The following is a 22,140-nucleotide window of genomic DNA, read 5'->3' on the forward strand; positions in this document are numbered from 1 at the left end:
TCTTAATTTTACATTGTTTTCAGTGGGTACTGTGATACGATTTTATGGTTTTATTATTGCGCCTAGAGATTGCAATGGAAAGCAGTGGACAGTTACTTTCCATCATAATCGCACAATTCCACTACATGGACAATGGAAAATCAATAAATATTGTTTCTAGGGCTTTCAAAAACGTCGATGAGGAAAGATTTGTGCAATACAGAAGAGATTTAACAAATAAAATGGTGAAGAACTTGGAAAAACACTACGAAGTGCTTGTTTGTGTACCTGATACATTCCATAAGCTCTTTTGGACATCGTTGAATTCAATTCTTACCAGGCAGAGTCAACTTCAGCAGTGGTGGAAAATCCTGTGAATTGTATTCTACAATTAATCTACAAGTAGCAATAGGGTCAGTCGTGGGATTCAAATAATTTAACAACCTCTGCCTTAATGATTTCTTCCAACAACCAGTTCACCAAACTGCTCAGAAAGTTAACAACCGGTTCTCCCGAAGTGCTGCGAACTGGCTGAATCGCACCACTGAATAGGATCTTTGGGATAACAGAATAAAGAAGAGAAAATGCAAAACAAAAAACAAAAAGCCATGAAACCCAAAGAAAGAAGAACTGAACGGATAAAGTCAAAAGTAATTTGAAACGAATCTGTGTATGTCCTTCGTCTGTTACTTCATTCTGCTGTCCAAATATTTATTTCATTTCAGAGATTACAGTATAGCAAGAGCTAAATTCTCCTGGAAATATTTCTCTGCCCGGTTGCTGGCTGGGCGTGGCCATGGTGAGTGTGGCCTGGATGGCCTCCTGCATCATGGCTGGGGAGTGCATTTTTGCCCTCCCCGGGCTCTGGAGGCTTTCCTTGAGCCTCTGGGAGGGCGAAAACGGCCTCACCAGGCTCCGGAGGCCAGAAATGGGCCCATTTCCAAACCTCCGAATTTCCGAACTTCTGGTAGGTCCGTTTTTTGCCCTCCCAGAGCCTCTGTGTGCGCCCTGCCCTTAAAGGTAAAGGTTCCCCTCGCACATACGTGCTAGTCATTGCCGACTCTAGGGGGCGGTGCTGATCTCCGTTTCAAAGCTGAAGAGCCAGCGCTGTCCGAAAACGTCTCCGTGATCATGTGGCCGGCATGACTCAACGCCAAAGGCGCACGGAACGCTGTTACCTTCCCACCAAGGTGGTCCCTATTTTTTCTACTTGCATTTTTACGTGCTTTTGAAACTGCTAGGTTGGCAGAAGCTGGGACAAGTAACGGGACCTCACCCCGTTACACAGCAGCACTAGGCATCCAAAACAGGCCGCGTGGGGACTCCTGGGAGGGGCGGGGCATGGTGGGCGGGAGTGGGAGCTAGTGGGAGCTAGACACTCCTAGTGGCAGCTAGGAGTGGGATTTTGGGTTTCTCTGAACTGCACGGAATCTTAGTTAGAGGTTTTCCTGAACCCCTGCGAACCCCCAGCAGCCCACCCCTGGGTTCCCTCAAACAGAAAGAAGATCCTTGGTGGTCCTCATTGCCTTTCTTTACACTTGGTGGTCCTTCAGTCTGGTTTGTCTGGGCCCTTCTTAAAATATGTTGCTGGACTCTTGACTTGTTTGCCTTTTGCAATGATTGCAATAGTGTTTCTCAATCCTGATGGCTTTAAGATGTGTGGACTGCAACGCCCAGAATTCCACTGCCAGCCCATGGCTAGAACTGAAAGCATTCTAACTCAGGGCAATTTTTCATCTGCCTTCTCCCATCTGACCTCTAGAGGGCGCAAAGTCTTCACCCCAATTTTTCTCCTCTCAGTAAAGGTAGTCCTCAATTTATGACCACAACTCAGCCCAAAATTTATGTTGCCAAGGGAGAAATCTATTAAGTGAGTTTTGCCCCATTTTACGACTTTTCTTAACACATTTGTTAAGTGAATCTCTGCAGTTGTTACATTAGTAACGCCATCGTTAAGTGAATCTGGTTTCCCATTGAATCTGCTTGTCAGAAGGTTGCAAAAGGTGATCGTATGACACTGGGACACTGCAACCGTCATAAATATGAGTCAATTGCCAAGCATCTGAATTTTATTCACGTGACCACGGGGATGCTGCAACGGTCGTAAGTGTGAAAAATGGTTATAAGTCACTTATTTCAGTGCCATTGTAACTTTGAGCGGTCACACGCCAAGTAATGGCATCATATGGGATCATGTATTTGTGCCCCTGTATTAGAATAGAATAGAATAGAATAGAATAGAATAGAATAGAATAGAATTTTATTGGCCAAGTGTGATTGGACACACATGGAATTTGTCTTGGTGCATATGCTCTCAGTGTACATAAAAGAAAAGATACGTTCATCAAGGTACAACATTTACAACACAATTGATGGTCAATATATCAATATAAATCATAAGGATTGCCAGCAACAAGTTATTTGTTATTTGTTATTTGTATATCTGATGCAAATACAGGTAAGTCTTCAACTTATGACCACAATTGAGCCCAAAATTTCTGTTGCTAAGCGAGACGGTTGTTCAATGAATTTTGCCCCATTTTATGACCTTCCTTGCCACAGTTATTAAGTGCATCACTGCAGTTGTTAGTAACATGGAAGTTGTTAGCAACACGGAACACTGCAACCGTCATAAATAGGAGCGAGTTGCCAAGTATCCGAATTTTGATCAGGTGACCATGGGGATGTTGCAAACAGGGTGTAAGGATGAAAAATGGTCATAAGTCACTTTTTTCAGTGCTGTTGTAACTTCAAAAGGTCACTAAGTGAACTGTTGTAAGTTGAGGACTTTTTGTTGTTAGTTGCAAAGTCATGTCCGACCCATCGAGACCCCATGGACAACGTTCCTCCAGGCCTTCCTGTCCTCTACCATCCTCTGGAGTCCATTTAAACTCATGCCTACTGCTTCAGTGACTCCATCCAGCCACCTCGTTCTCTGTCGTCCCTTTCTTCTTTTGCCCTCTATCTTTCCCAGCATTAGGCTCTTCTCCAGGGAGTCCTTCCTTCTCATTAGGTGACCAAAGTATTTCAGTTTCATCTTCAGGATCTGGCCTTCTAAGTTGAGGACTACCTATACCCTATTAGAGAATTCTTGACTTTTGCTTCTGGTCAGTAATATTCTGAGACAATTTCCCACCTGCCTTCTCCTATTTGGCCTCTCGAGGGCGCAAAGGTTTCACCCCAATTTTTCTCCTCTCATATAACCCAGTTCATACAGCCAGGTTGCCTTCCATCCTTGTCCCATCAGCTGCTACCCTGAAGCTTGCTATCCCATTTTCTGTGCAATTATCAGCCTTGCAAAGTAGTCCAGACAAAAAACACACCCAGTAGTTACCAGCTTTATCCCTATCGTAAAGTTACATGAGCAGAATCTTTGCAAATCTGAAAGTACCCCTCCCTGCCCTCGTTTTTACTCTCCCCGAAACTAAGGAGGGTCTTTCAACCAACCTTCCTTCTTTGAACTCGGAATTTTATCCATCATAATTTTGTCTGGGCTGCAGATCTTCCTCCTATCTGCAAGGTCATTCCCACAGACCACTACATCAATTCACCCAACTGCTCCTTTAGTTAGCTTCTGTACACAGAAAGTGTTGTGTCTGCGCCCCCCGAGCCGGGCCCCCTGCCAGAAAGTGACTTGGAAAGTGAGGGGGAAGGGCCATCAGGACTTACCTTAGGAGCACCAACTTTCCTGGCTCAGCTCCAGGAGCCAGAGGCAGGCCAAGTGGAGGAGATAACGAGGTCTCCGTCCCCTGATTCTTCCCCCCCCAGGCCACGTCTCCAGACCCAGCTGATGGCAATCAGGCCTGGCTGGACCCTAGATTTCGTAGGCAGGAGAGGCGGGAACAACAGAAGCAAGGGTGGCGCAGGCCTAGGAAGTGCTGAGTCATGGAGTATGGAGAAGCACAAGAAAGATGACTGTGGACGGAAGCTAAAAGATGAAGAACGGTTTCTGGAATTGAGTATGTCTATTTTAATGAAGGACCAGGGGAGACATGATAGCAGTGTTCCGATATCTCAGGAGTTGCCACAAAGAAAAGGGAGTCAAGTTATTCTCCAAAGCCCCTGAAGGCAGAGCAAGAAGCAATGGATGGAAACTAATTGAGGATAGAAGCAACCCAGAACGTAGGAGAAATTTCCTGACAGAACAATGAATCAGTGGAACAACTTGCCTCCAGAAGATGTGAATGCTCCAACACTGGAAGTTTTCAGGAAGAGACTGGACACCCATTTCTCTGAAATGGTACAGGGCCGTGATGCCGTCGCCCACTCAGCTCCACCGCGCATCTGTGTATGCCTCCTGCTTGCCAGCTGATTTTCAGGTCTCTGGCGCTGGGGCGAGGCGCATCCGTGGGGATCTTGTGCTCATGCGTGGGGGTGGGAGGGGGTCTCGTGTGCATGCATGGGGGAGGGGGAAGCACGGGGGGAGTGGTTCCCCCCGCACCAACACAGGCCGCAGGGGTGTGTGGCAACCCTCCCTTCATGGGCCGTTTTTGGTCCCAGGAGGCTTCAGGAAGGCCTGCCAGGCCCAAAACAGGTCGCGGGGGGTTGTGTGTGCATGCGTGAGGGGAGCGTGTGGGCAGCGCGGGAGGGTTGTACGCATACGCAGGGGGAGTGTGGGGGGGTGAAGCACTTGCGCAGAAGGCCATGTGCATCCACACAAGATGCGCACGCGCATTTTCAGTGCTGGGTTAACCAGCTGTTGATTCATATGCCACCAACCTCTGCTTGAGTTAATTATAAAAATAATAAAGGCCGGATATACCTGGGGAAAGAAAACTAGAAGAGAAAGAACTGGAGAAAGTCCCGATATATAAAGACCTGCAAATAGAAGTAGAACAACTGTGGCAAAAGAAAGCAAAGCTAGTACCATTAGTGATAGGCGCCTTGGGTACAATCCCAAAACCTCGGGAGCACCCCTTGAACACCATCGGCTCTGACAAAATCCCCATCAGCCAATTGCAAAAGGCAACGTTACCTGCAACAGCTTCCATCCTGTGACGTTACCTTTAATACCATCAAACCTCAACATTTGCTTATTCCAGAACTCGATAGGTGGATAATTATTATTATTATTATTTGAATTTATATCCCGCCCTTCTCCGAAGACTCAGGGCGGCTTACAGTATGTCAAGCAATAGTCTTCATCCATTTGTATATTATATACAAAGTCAACTTATTGCCCCCAACAATCTGGGTCCTCATTTTACCTACCTTATAAAGGATGGAAGGCTGAGTCAACCTTGGGCCTGGTGGGACTTGAACCTGCAGTAATTGCAAGCAGCTGTGTTAATAACAGACTGTCTTACCAGTCTGAGCCACCAGAGGCCCAATATAAAATATGCCAAATCCAGTCTGAACTGTGTCACCAACCATAATGAAGAGCAGAAGAGTCAGGATGAAGTCCACCCTGAGCCACAGTGGATGGTTCTTCTTCTCTTCCCCGAAGCCATGGGGGCAGGGGTGGGCTGCTGTGGGTTCAGGAGAACCTCTAGCGAAGATTCTGTGCAGTTTAGAGCAGTGGTCACCAACTGGTGGTCCATGGATCACTGGTGGTCCGCGAGAAAATTTTGGTGGTCCACAGAAAAAGTATTTGCATTTTTTATATTGCACTAAACCAGGGGTCCTCAAACTATGGCCCCTGGGCCGGATGCATGCAATGAATGTTTGTGTTGCTGCAGAGAGTCTTCCCCCTTCTGGGTCTTTTTGTGCAGGTCGGAGGGGGACAGAAATTTCGACTTGGGGTCTGCTTCAGCCTCCTTGTGCAGGGCTTTGGGTGAAGGCTGGAGGGAAGCGCTGCTGGTGGTGAAGAGCTGGAGGCCCTTGTTCCAGTGGGACTGTATCATGGCCTAGAACTGGCTGACCATCTCAGCCCGCTGAGCCTCCAGGCACCCGTACCTGGCTTTGCACTCTCGCAGGTCTTCCCTCTGCTTGGAAAGCCTAAACTCCTAGTCCTCAGTGAGGTGCTTCTGCTGAGCCTCCTTCTCAGTCAGATCCAATTTGAACTGAGTAGCTGTTTTGCCAACTTTTTCTTGTGGTGGCTGCTTAGCTCCAACAACTGCTTCCTGTTGGGGCCCTAAGGAGCCCGGGCGGGCAAGCGAGGAATGGCTGAGATGGGAGGAGAAAGTAGAGGCTGGCAAGGCGCCCCTTGACAAAAGTGACATCGAGTTGGCCACGGCCACCCGGTCACATGCCCATCTAGCCGCGCCCACGTAGTCGGTCGTTAGGCAGATCATATTAGTGGTCCGCAGGATTTAAAAGTATGAATTTAGTGGTCCCTGAGATCCAAAAGGTTGGTGACCACTGGTTTAGAGAACCCCCAATACTACTCCTGCCTGGCCCCGCCCAGCCCTCCCCTCCCAGGAGTCCTTTCTCGCTTCCAGAGGGCCTCTGGAGCCTAGGGAGGCTGTTCTCACCCTCCTAGAGGCTCGAGGAAAAGCCTCCAGAGCCTGGGGAGGGCAAAAATCCCCCCCACCATGGTGCAGGAGGCCAACTAGGCCACGCCCACCATGGCCATGCCGACCCAGCAACCAGGCAGAGAACCCCTTGCTAAAATTTTCGAAGCCCACCCCTGCATGGGGGTATTGCACAACGAAGGTGCTGAACCGGTTTAGCTCACGCTGGTAAAAGCCTGTTATTAAGGCTTATTAAGAACACAGTAGCCTGCAATTACTGCAGGTTCGAGCCCGGCCCAAGGTTGACTCAGCCTTCCATCCTTTATAAGGTAGGTAAAATGAGGACCCAGATTGTTGGGGGGGCAATAAGTTGACTTTGTAAAAATATACAAATAGAATGAGACTATTGCCTTATACACTGTAAGCCGCCCTGAGTCTTCGGAGAAGGGCGGGGTATAAATGTAAACAAAAAAAAAAAAAAAAAAACCAGGAGTGGAGAGGCCAAATTTCACTCCCTCTTCCACCACAGAAGTTCTCTGGGTGACTTTGGGCCAGTCCCTGTCTTTCAGTGCCAAACCAGGATAGGTTAGTGCAGGGGTCTGCAAACTTGGTTCCTTTATGACTTGTGGACTTCAACTCCCAGAATTCCTCAGCCAGCAAAGCTCTGGGAACTCTGGGAGCTGAAGTCCACAAGTCTTAAAGGAGCCAAGTTTGCAGACCCCTGGGTTAGTGGTTAGGATACTGGACTAGGGGCAGAGAGATCCACGTTCAAATCCATCCCGTAACCACAGAAGCTTCTGGAAGACTTTGAACCAGTCCCTCTCCTTTGTAACTCATTTCTCCTCACAGGATCAACAGAATACAGGTAGTCCTCGATTTACGATCATATTTGAACCCAAGGTTTTTGTTGCTAAATGAGACATTGGTTAAGTGAGTTTTGCCCTGTTTTAGGCCATTCCATGCCACATTTGTTAAGTGAATCCCTGCAGTTGTTAAGTTAGTAACACGATTGTTAAGTGAATCTGGCTTCCCCCATTGGTTTTGCTTGTCAGAAGGTTGCAAAAGGGGATCACATGACTCCGGGACATTGCATCCGTCATAAATGTGAGTCAGTCACCAAGCTTCTGAATTTTGACCACGTGACCATGGAGATGCTGCAGCGGTTGTAAGCATGAAAAACGGTCAGAAGTCACTTTTTTCATTGTAACTTTGAACGGTCACTAAATGAATTGTTGTATGTTGAGGACTACCTGTAACAGAGTTGGAAAGGCCAATCCTCTGCTCAAGCAGGAGACCCTAGACCAGGGGTCAACAACCTTAAACACTCAAAGAGCCATTTGGACCCGTTTCCCACAGAAAAGAAAACACCGGGAGCCACAAAACCCTTTTGGCATCTAATATGAAGGTAACACTGCATATATCATTTTTCACCTTTATGCTAAGTATAAAAAAACTATAGTGTGTTGCATTTATGAAATTAATGAATTGCTACAGAGAAAACAATTTTTTATTTCTGCATGCAACAAAAACATTTTGAACTCCGAAAAAAGATGGGTTGAAAAGCTCAATAAATCACGTGCCAGCGCGTGTCGTACATCGGTGGTTGTGACATATATTTTGAGTGACAGGGAGCCGCAGCAGTGGGATGAAAGAGACACATGTAGCTCCAGAGCCGCAGGTTGCAGACCAGTGGTGACATGTAAAATTTGTTACTACCAGTTCGGTGGGCGTGGCTTGATGGGGGGGGGTAATGTGACTGGATGGACGTGGCTAACTTTTTTTTTTACTTCAGTGGAAGAGGTTGTAAAAATGCTTTTAAAAGGCTCTGATGATCCCAGCTGAGCCGCACGATCATCAGAGCCTTTTTTTTTCACTTTTAAAAGCATTTTTTTTGGCCGAAGAAAAAATGCTTTTAAAAGTTAAAAAAAAACACCTCCAATGATCGCGCAACTCAGCAGGGCATGGGGGGTGGGGGCAGGGATTTTTGCTACCGGTTCTTCGAACCACCCACCGCCATCCCTACCAGATCGAGTGATCCGGTCCGAACCGGGAGCATTTCACCCGTTGCAGCCCCCTGCCCTGGACAATTCCGGACAAACGACTGTCCAATCTTTTCTTTCAAAAAATAAAAACTGAAAGGAGGAATATCAGTCCTAAGTAATATTAAGAGGTATCAATCCTATAATCGGTCTAATAATAACTCTGCTCTGAGTTATTTTGTTTGTGAATTTACAGTATAGCTGGGGGAAGAGGGCAAAGTCAAAAAGGCTATTTTCCCCCAGTTATTACCCTCCCCATTTGGGGTGAGATAAAAGGAGACCTTTGTCCATTGCCTCTCCCTCTACCTTTAATCATTAAAATCCAGCTAAATTAGAGGGAGCAGCCACAGACAGCCATTCCCCAACTGGATGCCCAATGGATGCAAATCCAAGAAGTGTAGTGTTGCAGTTCCCATAATCTTCAACCCTTACAGCCGTAAGTGTTTCATGCTCTCTTGGTTTTGTTCTCAGATACCCTGGAACTGTAATAATAACAGAATAACAGTTTCCCACAACTTCCGAAGGCAAAGCTGTTCCATTGGTTGATTGTTCTGTCAGAACATTTCTCCTTATTTCCAGGTTGAATCTCTCCTTGAGTTTATACCCACCACTCTATAACAAAAGATGTTGAGACTCTAGAAAGAGTGCAGAGAAGAGCAACCAGGATTATTAGGGGACTGGAGACTAAAACATATGAAGAACGCTTGCAGGAACTGAGCCTGGCTAGTCTAGTGAAGAGAAGGACCAGGGGAGACATGATAGCAGTATCCCAATATTGAGGGGCTGCCACAGAGAGGAGGGGGGTCAACCTATTTTCCAAAGCACCTGAAGGCCAGACAAGGAATAATGGATGGAAACTGACCAAGGAGAGATTCAACCTAGAAATGAGGAACTTTCTGACAGTGAGAACAATCAACCAATGGAACAGAAGTTGCCTTCGGAAGTTGTGGCAGCTTCACCACTGGAGGCTTTCAAGAAAAGATTAGACTGCCATTTGTCAGAAATGGTGTAGGGTTTCCTTTTTGTGCAGTGTGTGTGTGTTGGACTAGATGATCTATAAACAGTGGTGGGTTACTACCGGATCGGGAGAATCGGCAGCGGAGGCTCTGCCCACCCACCTGGATGCTTCTGTGCATGTGCAGAAGTGCTGTGCGTGCGCACACAAACACACATGAGCAAACCGGTAGGGATTTGGAAGCTGCTCCTGCCTATAAATTCCCTTCCAACTCTGTTAATCTGTTAAAGTTTCCATCCCTTATTCCTTGTCTGGCCTTTGGGTACTTTGGAGAATAGCTTGACCCCTTTTCTTTGTGGCAGCCCCTCAAATATTGGAAGACTGCTATCATGTCTCCCCTGGTCCTTCTCTTCACTAGACTAGCACGCCCAGTTTTTGCACTGGTTCTCCATGTTTTAGCCTCCAGTCCCCTCATCATCCTGGTTGCTCTCCTCTGCACTTTTTCTGGAATCTCGACATCTTTTTTTATAGTGTGATGACCAAAACTGGATGCAGTACTCTAGGTGTGGTCTTACTAAGGCTTTGTAGAGTGGTATTAGTACCTCACCTGATCTTGATTGAATCCCTCTCTTCATGCAACTCTACCTAACCGGGATGAGGAAAACCCCAGCTATTCACCGAAGTCGGGCGCGATGTTGGTAGCCGAAGACTTGCAAAGTGGGTTTACAGGGAAATCAAGGCCGAGGTGGGGAGGAAGACAGGGCCCAGCGAGAAAGCCCCGCGAACGCCACAGGCCAGCAATTTTAACTCGCCAAGTTAAAGCAGCTTCTTTCCAAGGCGGCAAGTGCGAACGGAACGCGTGTCGCTCGGTTACGTGCGAATTCGCGGCCGCTCGAGTCTGTGATCGAACTGCATTTTTTCCTCCGTGTGTGTGTGTGTGTGTGAAAGCCCTTCGATATCAGGATTTTCCACCCCCCACTTGAGCTACAGCAGCTTCGATCACACGATCGGATAAAATAAAGGAAGGAAAAGCCTCGATTTCCCCAAAACCCCGTCCCCCAGCGACTCAGATCCGCTCGAAGCCACAAGGAAAGACTCCGATTTAGCTACGTCGAGAAAATTGCCGGAACGGTTTTGACCAAGTTTGCGCAATTCTCCTTTTCCCCACCAATCGATTCCACACACACCCCCACACACACGCACACACCCTCGCCGCCTCTCTCCTCCCCTGTCCTCCCTCCCACCGTTTAGTTTCTTTCCTCAAACGGGAAAGGCGGACCGAAAGCCGGAGCCGGCGGCTTTTTCCCGTGCGGCTGGCGAAGTTTGCGACGGAATTTCCCTTCTCTGCAGCCGCGGAGTGCAAAGCAAAGGGCGATCTGGGCTCGGCGGCGGCGCAACTATGATCCAGGAATTCTGTTTTCTCTCCAGCTTCGTGGCAGGTAGTGGGAAGACGCTGCCACTTGTTGCTGCCTGGGTTGGGGGCGGCTATCCAGCCCCGGGGATGAGTTGGGCGGGGAAGGGGGGGGCGGTCAAAGCATCTCTCTCTCTCTCAGATTTTTCTCTCTCTCTGCCTACTCTCTCAAAGCATATCTCTCTTTCTCTTATCTCTCTCTCAGATTTTTCTCTCTCTCTGCCCACTTTCCAATAATTCCAATTTGCCATTCGATTGTGAGATGCTGAATTTTCTCTGGCGCTCTGGATCTAGCCCCGGGGATGAGTTGGGCGGGGAAGGGAGCTCAAAGCACCCATCTCTCTCTCTCTCTCTCTCTCTCTCTCGTTCTTTCTTTCTCATCTCTCTCTCTCTCTTTATCTTATCTCTCTCTCAGATTTCTCTCCCTCCCTGCCCACTTTCCAATACTTCCAACTTGCCATTCAATGGTGTGATGCTGAATTTTCTCTGGCGCTCTGGATCCAGCCCCGGGGATGAGTTGGGCGGGGAAGGGAGCTCAAAGCACCCATCTCTCTCTCTCTCTCTCTCTCGTTCTTTCTTTCTCATCTCTCTCTCTCTCTTTATCTTATCTCTCTCTCAGATTTCTCCCTCCCTGCCCACTTTCCAATACTTCCAACTTGCCATTCAATGGTGTGATGCTGAATTTTCTCTGGCGCTCTGGAGGCTAAAACATATAAAGAAACTTGGAAAGTTGCATCCAGATTTGGTTGCCATGATTTAAAGCAGAAGTTGACTTTGTAAATATACAAATAGAATGAGACTATTGCCTTATACACTGTAAGCCGCCCTGAGTCTTCGGAGAAGGGCAGGATATAAATGTAAACCAAAACAAAAAACAAAAAAAAAAGTTGAGACTCTAGAAAGAGTGCAGAGAAGAGCAACAAAGATGATTAGGGGACTGGAGGCTAAAAACATATGAAGAACGGTTGCTGGAATTGGGTCTGTCTACTTTAATGAAAAGAAGGACTAGGGGAGACAGGATAGCCGTGTTCCAATATCTGTGGGATTGCCACAAAGAAGTCAACCTGTTCTCCAAAGCACCTGATGGCAAGACAAGAAGCAGTGGGTGGAAATCCCAAAGGTACTTTTTTCAAGAGGCAATTGGACTTTCTGGTTTTTCTCTGAAGAGGTTTTGCTTCTCATCCAAGAAGCTTCTTCAGCTCTGATTGGTTTTTGATGGATGGGAACTAATCAAAGAGAGAAGCAACCTAGCACTAAGGAGATATTTCCTGACAGCCCATTCCAACTCTGTTATTCTCTTCTTACCGACACCTCCCTCCTCCGACAGTCTTTAGCTTCTCCTCCTCCCTGGTTTGAAATTCTAATCCTGGGCAGAATTCCCATTCCAACGTGTCTGCCTTTAGAACCTCTACATGACCCAAATTAACCAAGAAGAGAATCAACGTAGAAATAAGTGGAAATTTCCTGACTGTCAGAACAGTTAGTGGAACGACTTGTCTCCAGAAATTGTGGGTGCTCCAACGCTGGAGGTTTTTAAGAAGAGATTGGACAGTCACTGGTCTGAAATGGCATAGGATCTTTTGCTTGAGCAGCGGGTTGGACTAGAGGAGCTCTAAGTCCCCTTCCAACTTAGTTGCAAGTAGTTCTTGACTTATGACCACAATTGAGCCCGAGATTTATGTTGCTAAGCAAGATGTTTGTCAAGTGCATTTTGCCCTGTTCTACGACCTTTCTTGCCACGGTTGTTAAGTGAATCGCTGCAGTTGTTAGATTAGTAAGACGGTTGTTAAGTGAATCTGGCTTCTCCACTGACTTGGCTTGTCAAAAGTCACCAAAGGGGGGATCACGTGACCCCGGGAAGCTGTAACGGTCATAAATGTGAGACAGTTCTCAAACATTTGAATTTTGATCGTATGACCATGGGGATGCTGCAATGGTCATAAATGGAAAAAACGGTCCTAAGTCACTTTTTTTCAGTGCTGTTATAACTTTGAACGGTCGCTAAATGAACTGTTGTAAGTCGAGGACTACTTGTATTCTGTTGCTCCATCCCCATCAAAATTTTGCTTTCTCCTTCTAGTTTTCTTTTCCTACCCTTTGGAGCTTCATTGACGTTTCCTTGGATTCTGCTTATTCTCCGGTAGATCCCACCAGTTTAGTGAGATTTACCCCAAGTAAAACAGGAACGGGAATTCTACAAGTAGTCCTTGACATACAACCATTTATTTACTGACCAAAGGGCCGTGGTAGCTCAGGCTGGTAAGAAGCCTGTTATTAGAACACAGCAGCCTGCAATTACTGCAGGTTCAAGCCCGGCCCAAGGTTGACTCAGCCTTCCATCCTTTATGAGGTAGGTAAAATGAGGACCCAGATTGTTGGGGGGTCAATAAGTTGACTTTGTAAATATACAAATAGAATGAGACTATTGCCTTAGACACTGTAAGCCGCCCTGAGTCTTCGGAGAAGGGCGGGATATAAATGTAAACAAATAAATAAAAAAATTAAAAAAGCGCTGAGAAAAGTGACTTTTGACCGTTTTTCACACTCACCACCATTTGCAGCATCCCTGTGATCAAAATTCAGATGCTTATGACAGTTGTAGCAGCCGATGGTCACGTGATCACCTTTTGTGACTTTCTGACAAGCAAAGTCAAGGGGGAAGCCAGATTCACTTCAACGACCCGGTTAGTAACTTAACAACTGCCGTGATTCATTTAACGACTGAGACATGAAAAGGTCATAAAACGGGGCAAAACCCACTTCTTGCATTCTCAGCCAATGTATCGGTCATGACATTCTTCTGGACTAGATATGGGGCAGAGGTGTCAAACTCAGTTTCATTGAGGGCTGCATCAGGGTTGTGTTTGACCTTGGGGGGCGTGGCCAGGGTGGGCGTGGCCAGCTTGACATCACTCAACTGCTCTGCCAGCGGAAATGGGCTCCCGAGCTCCGTTTTTGGCTGTCACAGCCTCCTGCAACCCTCTCTCGGCAAAAACGGAGCTTTGGAGGATCGCCTGCGGCAGAGGCACCATGGGCCGGTCCTTTGCTGTTTCCAGGGCGGCCGAAGAGGTTGTAAAAAAAATGCTTTTAAAAGGTTCTGATGATCCCAGCTGAGCCGCGCGATCATTAGAGGCTTTTTTTTTTTTACTGTTAAAAGGATTTTTTCGGCCGAAGAAAAAATGCTTTTAAAAGTAAAAAAAACCCAAAACTGTTGTGTTTCGTCCAATCTCACCTCAGCCGGGGTCTTCTTATCTGCTTCTGAACACGGAGGAATGCCTCCCGGCCCCAGCCCTGGCTCCATGCCCAGACAGGCTGAAGAGGAAGAAATACCTCCAGACCCCAGCTCTGGCTCCATGCCCAGGCAAACGGAGCAACTAGACCCCTCCCCCTCCTCCACAGCATGTGAGCCTGAGGGAGGTCTATTACCAACAGCTGCCGACTGGAGTGACCCTCGCGTCAGAAGACTTGATAGGTGGAGGCAACAGAAGGAAGGGAGGGGCAGGCCTGGATAAGTGCTGAGTCATGGAGCCACACCCCATGGCCTATATAAAGGATCTGCTTTCTGGCATTCTCTGAGTCAGGCAAAGTCTAAACATATCTTGCTGAAGTCACTTTCTGGTCTCCTGCCTGCCCTGAGGACTTTGCTAGGACTTTGGCAGAGCTGCAGAGGCACACCTGATTCGGATTTCCCTGACCCGGCCGTCAGCGGTGGAGTGGGACACGACAAAAACCTCTGATGATTGTGCAGCTCAGCTGGGCATGGGGCCCCCCAGAGTTTTTTGCTACCGGTTCTCCGAACCACCCGCCGCCATCGTTACCGATGGCTACCCGCCTACAGATCAGGCAACCTGGTCCGAACCGGTAGCATTTCACCCCTGCCTTAGGTGCTTTGGAGAACAACTTGACTCCCTCTTCTTTGTGGCAACCCCTGAGATATTGGAACACTGCTATCATGTCTCCCCTAGTCCTTCTTTTCATCTAACTAGACATACCCAATTCCATCAGATAATACATGATGTAAAAATAGATATTCATAATTGGCAAACTACCCTGCCCTTTCCTAACCCTTATTTTGCTCTTAGTATCCTTAGGAAAGAATTATTGTTTTAATAATAAGAAACATATCAGTTACATTGCCAAAGAAATTCAGATAAAGCATACTGAGAATCGAGCACTACAAAGTTGTCCTGGTTAGTGCACATTCCTGCTATTTTGCAAACACACAAACACAAGATATGTCCTAAGTTGCTTGATTAGTTTCCACCCATTGCTTCTTATCCTGCGCTCAGGTGCTTTGGAGAATAGCTTGACTCCCTCTTCTTTGTGGCAACCCCTGAGATATTGGAAGACTGCTATCATGTCTCCCCCTAGTCCTTCTTTTCATTAAACCCTAAAGTTAGACCCAACAGTTCTAGGTCCTAGGACCAGTCTTTAAAAACACTGCTTTAAGCTATCTGCCTGGGAAACAGCAGAAAAAAAGAGACTAGCAGGTGAATTTGTGCAGGGAGGTAGGCAAATGGGAATGACTGAGCCCGCGCCAAGCCTATGCCACAGTTTTGTCGTTAGGATAAAAGTGTGCCCTTTGGAGGAGTGCCAAGATACAAATATAACATTGCAAATCTACCGTGTTGTTTATCTCCATTTGCACAAGTTTTTACTTCCAGAGCAACTTTTGATGTTTCTTTACCCAGGGTTTCATAATTCCACAATTTTACTTTCGGTCTCGTTTTCCCTGATCGTCTAACCATTTCCAATCATTTTTATTGTTTTGTCCACATCCTTTCTAATTCTTGCAGATCTGCCTATTTCAGGGAAGGCAGGAAATAATATGTGAAGCAACCACAATGCGTAAGCTAGAAAAAATGGAAGTGGAAGACGCTTTGCACCATCAGCAAATTAAGATTCAAATCAAATTGTTTGTGGCTTGGGTTTTTTTAAAATTTTGAAATCCCAGTTTGGAGGGCAGGGAGTGTTGAAGTCATTTTTCTGCCTGTCATGGAGCAACAAGGAGTGAAGCTATATCAGGGATCTCCAACCTTGCTCCCTTTAAGACTTGTGGACTTCAACTCCCAGAGTTCCTCAGCCAGCAAAGCTTGGAGACCCCTGAGCTATATGATATCCAAAAGCAAGCAGGTTATTAAAAATACGAAGAATGGTTGCCCAAATTGAGTCTGTCTCGTTTACTGAAAAGAAGGACTAGGGGTAACATGATAGTAGTGTTCCAATAGTTGAGGGGCTGCCACAAAGAAGAGGGAGGGGTCAACCTATTCTCCAAAGCAGGGGTCTCCAACCATGGCAACTTTAAGACTTGTGGACTTCAACTCCCAGAATCCCTCAGCCAGCAAAGCTGGCTGAGGAATTCTGGGAGTTGTTGTTGTTGTTGTTATTATTATTATTATTATTATTATTATTATTATTATTATTATTATTTATTCGATTTTTATACCGCCCTTCTCCCGAAGGACTCAGGGCGGTGTACAGCCAAAAATAAAAACAAACAATACAATATCCAATTTAAAATACAAATTAAAAAACTTATTTTATAATTGGCCCAAAAAACTTTAAAATATATAAAACTAAAACCCCATTAAAATTAATAATAGATAATTTAAAATCAATAAAATTTAAGCCAGCCCCGCGCGAATAAAGAGATGTGTCTTCAGTTCGCGGCGGAAGGTCCGAAGGTCAGGTATTTGGCGTAAACCCGGGGGAAGCTCGTTCCAGAGTGTGGGAGCCCCACAGAAGGACCTTCCTGGGGCCGCCAGCTGACATTGCTTGGCGGACGGCACCCTGAGAAGTCCTCTCTGTGAGGCGTGCGGGTCGGTGGGAGGCATGTGGTAACAGCAGGCGGTCCCGTAAGTACCCAGGCCCTAAGCCATGGAGCGCTTTAAAGGTAGTAACCAAAACCTTAAAGTGCACTCGAAAGGCCACAGGTAGCCAGTGCAGTCTGCGCAGGAGTGGTGTTATATGGGAGCTACGCGTAGCTCCCTCTATCACCCGCGCAGCTGCATTCTGGACTAACTGAAGCCTCCGAGTGCACCTCAAGGGGAGCCCCATGTAGAGAGCATTACAATAATCCAAGCGAGAGGTAACGAGCGCATGAGTGACTGTGCACAAGGATCCCGATCAAGGAAGGGGTGCAACTGCCGAACCAGGCGAACCTGGTGGAAGGCCCTCCTGGAGACGGCCGTCAAATGATCTTCAAACGACAGCCGTTCATCCAGGAGGACACCTAAGTTGTGCACCCTATCCTTTGGGGCCAATAACTCGCCTCCAACAGTCAGCCGCGGCTGCAGCTGACTGAATCGGGGTGCCGGCATCCACAGCCACTCCGTCTTGGAGGGATTAAGCTTGAGCCTGTTTCTCCCCATCCAGACCCGTACGGCTTTCACACACCGGGACAGCACTTCAACAGCTTCATTGGGGTGGCCTGGGGTGGAAAAGTACAGCTGGGTGTCATCAGCGTACAGCTGGTATCTCACCCCAAAGCCACTGATGATCTCACCCAATGGCTTCATGTAGATGTTGAACAGAAGGGGCGAGAGGATCGACCCCTGCGGCACCCCACAAATGAGGTCCCTCGCGGTCGACCTCTGCCCCCCTGTCAACACCGTCTGCGACCGGTCAGAGAGATAGGAGGAGAACCACCGATACAAGGTGCCTCCCACTCCCAATCCCCCCAACCGGCGCAGCAAGATACCATGGTCGATGGTATCAAAAGCCTCTGAGAGGTCTAATAGGACCAGGGCAGAGGAATAACCCCTGGCCCTGGCCCTCCAGAGATCATCCACCAATGCGACCAAAGCTGTCTCCGTGCTATACCCGGGTCGGAAGCCGGACTGGAACGGGTCTAGATAGACGGCTTCATCCAGGTATTGGGGTAGCTGTCGCGCCACAGCACTCTCTACAACCTTCGCAACAAAGCGAAGGTTGGAGACTGGACGATAATTACCCAAAATAGCTGGGTCCAGGGAGGGCTTCTTGAGGAGGGGTCTCACCACCGCCTCTTTCAAGGCGGCAGGGAAAACCCCTTCAAAGAAGCGTTGATAATCCCCTGGAGCCAGCCTCGTGTCACCTCCTGAGTGGCCAGTACCAGCCAGGAAGGACACGGGTCCAGTAAACATGTAGTGGTGTGAAGCCTCCCCAACAACCTGTCCACGTCCTCGGGAGCCACAGGGTCAAACTCATCCCAAACAGACTCAACAAGACGTGTCTCCTCTCCCTCGCTTGGATCATCCCAATTTCGGTCCAGACCATCCCGGAGCTGAGCGATTTTATCATATAGATAACCACTAAACTCCTCGGCACGTCCCTGCAACGGGTCATCCCGCACCTCCTGATGAAGGAGGGAGCGGGTCACCCGAAACAGGGTGGCCGGGCGGTTATCTGCCGACGCAATGAGGGTGGAGGCGTATGAGCGCCTCGCCTCCCTCATTGCCACTAGGTAGGTCCTAGAATAGGACCTAACTAGTGTCCGATCAGCTTCGGAATGACTGGACCTCCAGGTGCTCTCTAGACGTCTTCTCCGGCGTTTCATCTCCCTCAGCCCCTCGGAGAACCAAGGGGCCGGACGAGATCTGCGCCGGGTCAGAGGCCGCAAAGACACGACATGGTCCAAGGCCCCAGCCGCGGCCCGCTCCCAGGCCGCAACTAGTTCCTCAGTCGTGCCGTGGGCCAGATCCTCAGGGAATGGCCCAAGCTCCGTCAGGAACCTCTCAGGGTCCATCAGGCGCCTGGGACGGAACCACCGTATAGGTTCCGTCTCCCTGCGATGGTGGATGGCGGTTCGGAAGTCTAGGCGAAGGAGAAAATGATCGGACCATGACATCGGTTCTGTTACTAAATCATCTAGTTCCAGATCATTTAACCACTGTCAAGAGATATAAATCAGGTCCAGCGTGCCTCCCCCCATGTGCGTAGGGCCATCATTTACCCGAATCAGGTCCAAGGCCATCATGGAAGCCTGGAACTCCCGAGCTTTAGTCGATAACAAGCCAGCTGATGGAAGTTGAAGTCCACAAGTCTTAAAGTTGCCAAGGTTGGAGACCCCTGCTCCAAAGCACCTGAAGGCAGGACAAGAAGCAATGGACGGAAACTAATCAAGGAGAGAAGCAACCTAGAAGTAAGGAGAAATTTTCCTGACAGCGAGAACAATAAACCAGTGGAAAGTCTTGCCTTCAGAAGTTGTAAGTGCTCCATCACTGGAGGCTTTTAAGAAGAGACTGGACAGCCATTAGTCTGAAAGGGTGGACTTTTCTTCTCAAACAGGGGGTTGGGCTAGATGACCTCCAAGGTCCCTTCCAACTTTGTTACTCTGTGATACCTCTTCACCTCTCCCCTCCCCCCCCCAGTATTTGCGTAAGAGTCCATTTATTTAATAAGACTGTAATAAGATCTCTCAGGCTTGTTTTGGACTGAGAGATCTTGTTTTGTTTTGGACTGAGAGCATATGCACCAAGACAAATTCCTTGTGTGTCCAATCACACTTGGCCAATAAAATTCTATTCTATTCTATTCTATTCTAAAATTTAGAGACTTCCTTCTTCCTTGCTCCCTCCCTCTCTCCCTCCCTCCCTTGACAGTCTCATAAAAAGGGTTTGCATTTCATCACCGAAGCCAATCTCATCCCCTTCCTGTGCCTTGCAGCTATCGCCACCCAAAGTTTGGTCCATGATGGAACGCCATCCTGTCCAAGAGCATCTATCCAAGGCGGGGACATCTCTCTCTCCGACGGATATCGTCCAGGAAGTATCCTCACCTTTGCCTGCCCAGCTGGCACTTACCCATATCCCACTCCCAGCCGGGTCTGCCAGCCGGATGGCAATTGGACTCCGATGCAGCACCCTAGCGGAAAGCCAACCAAAGTAGCACGTTGCAGAGGTATGTGCTAGGCTACTATTTACACGTAATGTTAACCACCGTAATTATAACTACAGGTAGTCCTCGACTTACGGCCATCATTCGAGCCCAGCGTTTCTGTCGCTAAGCAAAGCAAGACAGTTGTCAAGTGAGGGGTTTTTTTGCCCCCATTTTTAAACTTTTCTTGCCCCAGTTGTTACGTTGAATCGCTGCAGCGGTTCAGTTAGTGATGCGGTTGCTAAGTGAATCTGGCTTCCCCCTTGACTTTGCTGGTCAGAAGGTCGCAAAAGGGGATCATGTGACTCCGGGACACTGCAACCATCATAAATATGAGTTGCTAAGCCTCCGAATTTTGATCGTGGGGATGCTGCAATGGTGATAAGTGTGAAAAACGGCCATGTTACTTGTTTCAGTGCCACTGTAGAATAGAAATAGGAATAGGATAGGATAGGATAGAATAGAATAGGAATAGAATAGGAATAGGAAAGGAATAGAATAGAATAGAATAGAATAGGAATAGAATAGAATAGAATAGAATAGAATAGAATAGAATATAGGAAATGAATAGAATAGAATTAGAATAGAATAGAATAGAATAGAATAGAATAGAATAGAATAGAATAGAATAGAATAGAAATAATAGAAATAGGAATAGGAATAGGAATAGGAATAGGAATAGGAATAGAATAGAATACAAATAGGAATAGAATAGAATAGAATAGAATAGAAATAGAAATAGAAATAGAATAGAATACAAATAGGAATAGAATAGAACAGAGTAGAGTAGAGTAGAATAGAATAGAATAGAATAGAAATAGAAATAGAAATAGAAATAGAAATAGAAATAGAAATAGAATACAAATAGGAATAGAATAGAATAGAATAGAATTAGAAATAGAAATAGAATAGAATACAAATAGGAATAGAATAGAGTAGAATAGAATAGAATAGAATAGGAATAAGATAAGATAGGATAGGATAGGATAAAATAGCAATAGAATAGAATAGAATAGAATACTTTATTGTCACTTCAAAAGTACACTAATCGGCGTACATTAAAATAAAATTATATTGCATACATTGGGACTTCAAACAATTACCAAATGAATGGATGGAAATTGAGGACTACCTCTAGAGGCTCTCTAGTTTGTTCAGTGTTTCCCGCTGGGTGGTGGAGTGTGTTGGTTTTTGATAAGCCAGAATATTTGATTTATTTTTGAATGCTGTTCTGTTTGCATGAATGGTTATCAGCCAAGGTCTCTATAAACGTCTTCATCCTGTATTAATTTAAAACCATCACATTTCCTGACACCCATTGGTATTTTTATTTCTTTTTCCTCTTATCAGTTCTTATTTGTGCTTACGCAATGGTAGGAATTTCCTAGGCGATCCCAGAATGCCATTACAATCGCAGGTGCCAATATCGAAAGTCCAAAAGATAACAACAACAAAACCCTGCACAAACTCCATATTTATTTTTTTCTTCAAAATGTCTGGAAAGGGAAGGTCAGTGAACACCTTTCCAAACAATGGGGCATGTAGAGTTCTGGTCAACAGTGAGAACTTCACATAATTTTGCAATGATTTCTTTAAAAATTAGCAAAGATGTAAACATTTGCGATAATATTGGCCTTGCAGGAGTCCCACACGAACTGAGGGATGCTTCAATTGGTGCTTCCCATCTTTAAGCAGCATTTTGGACCAGCAAAGATTAGCAATCCTTGATTTACAACAGTTCATTTAGTGACCGTTCGAAGTTACAACGGCACTGGAAAAAGTGATTTATTTATTTATTTTATTTATTTTATTGGATTTTTATACCGCCCTTCTCCCGAGGGACTCAGGGCGGTTTACAGCCAGGTAAAATAGAACAAGAATAAATACAAGATAAAAATCATATTTAAAAAACTTATTAAACTGGCCCAAATTAAAATATCATTAAAACAGTAAAACCCCAATTTAAAACTAAAATCCTACGCCAGTCCTGCGCGAATAAATAGATATGTCTTAAGCTCGCGGCGGAAGGTTCGAAGGTCAGGAAGTTGGCGGAGTCCTGGGGGAAGTTCATTCCAGAGGGTGGGAGCCTCCCCAGAGAAGGCCCTTCCCCTGTGACTGTTTTTCACACTTCACAATTGGTGCAGTATTCCCAGGATCTCGTGATCAAAATTTAGACGCTTGGCAACTGACTCGTATTTATGACAGTTGCAGTATCCTGAGGTCAGTTGATCCCCCTTTGCAACCTTCTGACAAGCAAAACTTAGGGCCTGGGTACTTACGGGACCGCCTGCTGTTACCTCATGCCTCCCACCGACCCGTACGCTCTCACAGAGAGGGACTTCTCAGGGTGCCGTCCCCCAAGCAATGTCGGCTGGCGGCCCCCAGGGGAAGATCCTTCTCTGTGGGGGCTCCGACACTCTGGAACGACCTTCCCCCGGGTTTACGCCAAATACCTGACCTTCGGACCTTCCGCCGCGAATTGAAGACACATCTATTTATTCGCGCGGG

General features: G+C 46.9%; 1 protein-coding gene across 1 annotated transcript in view; it reads left to right on the forward strand.

Moving 5' to 3' along the window:
• Positions 1-10,608: 10,608 nt before the first annotated feature.
• LOC131190378 (uncharacterized) overlaps positions 10,609-22,140 on the forward strand; it is a 147,154-nt gene continuing 135,622 nt past the window's right edge. The window contains exons 1-2 of the mRNA XM_058167698.1: positions 10,609-10,804; positions 19,423-19,656. Coding sequence (XP_058023681.1) covers positions 10,765-10,804; positions 19,423-19,656 — 274 coding nt within the window. The 5' untranslated portion in view covers positions 10,609-10,764. The remainder of the gene's footprint in view (positions 10,805-19,422; positions 19,657-22,140) is intronic.

Source organism: Ahaetulla prasina, chromosome 2 (assembly GCF_028640845.1).
Source record: "Ahaetulla prasina isolate Xishuangbanna chromosome 2, ASM2864084v1, whole genome shotgun sequence".
NCBI classification, from domain to species: Eukaryota; Metazoa; Chordata; class Lepidosauria; order Squamata; family Colubridae; genus Ahaetulla; species Ahaetulla prasina.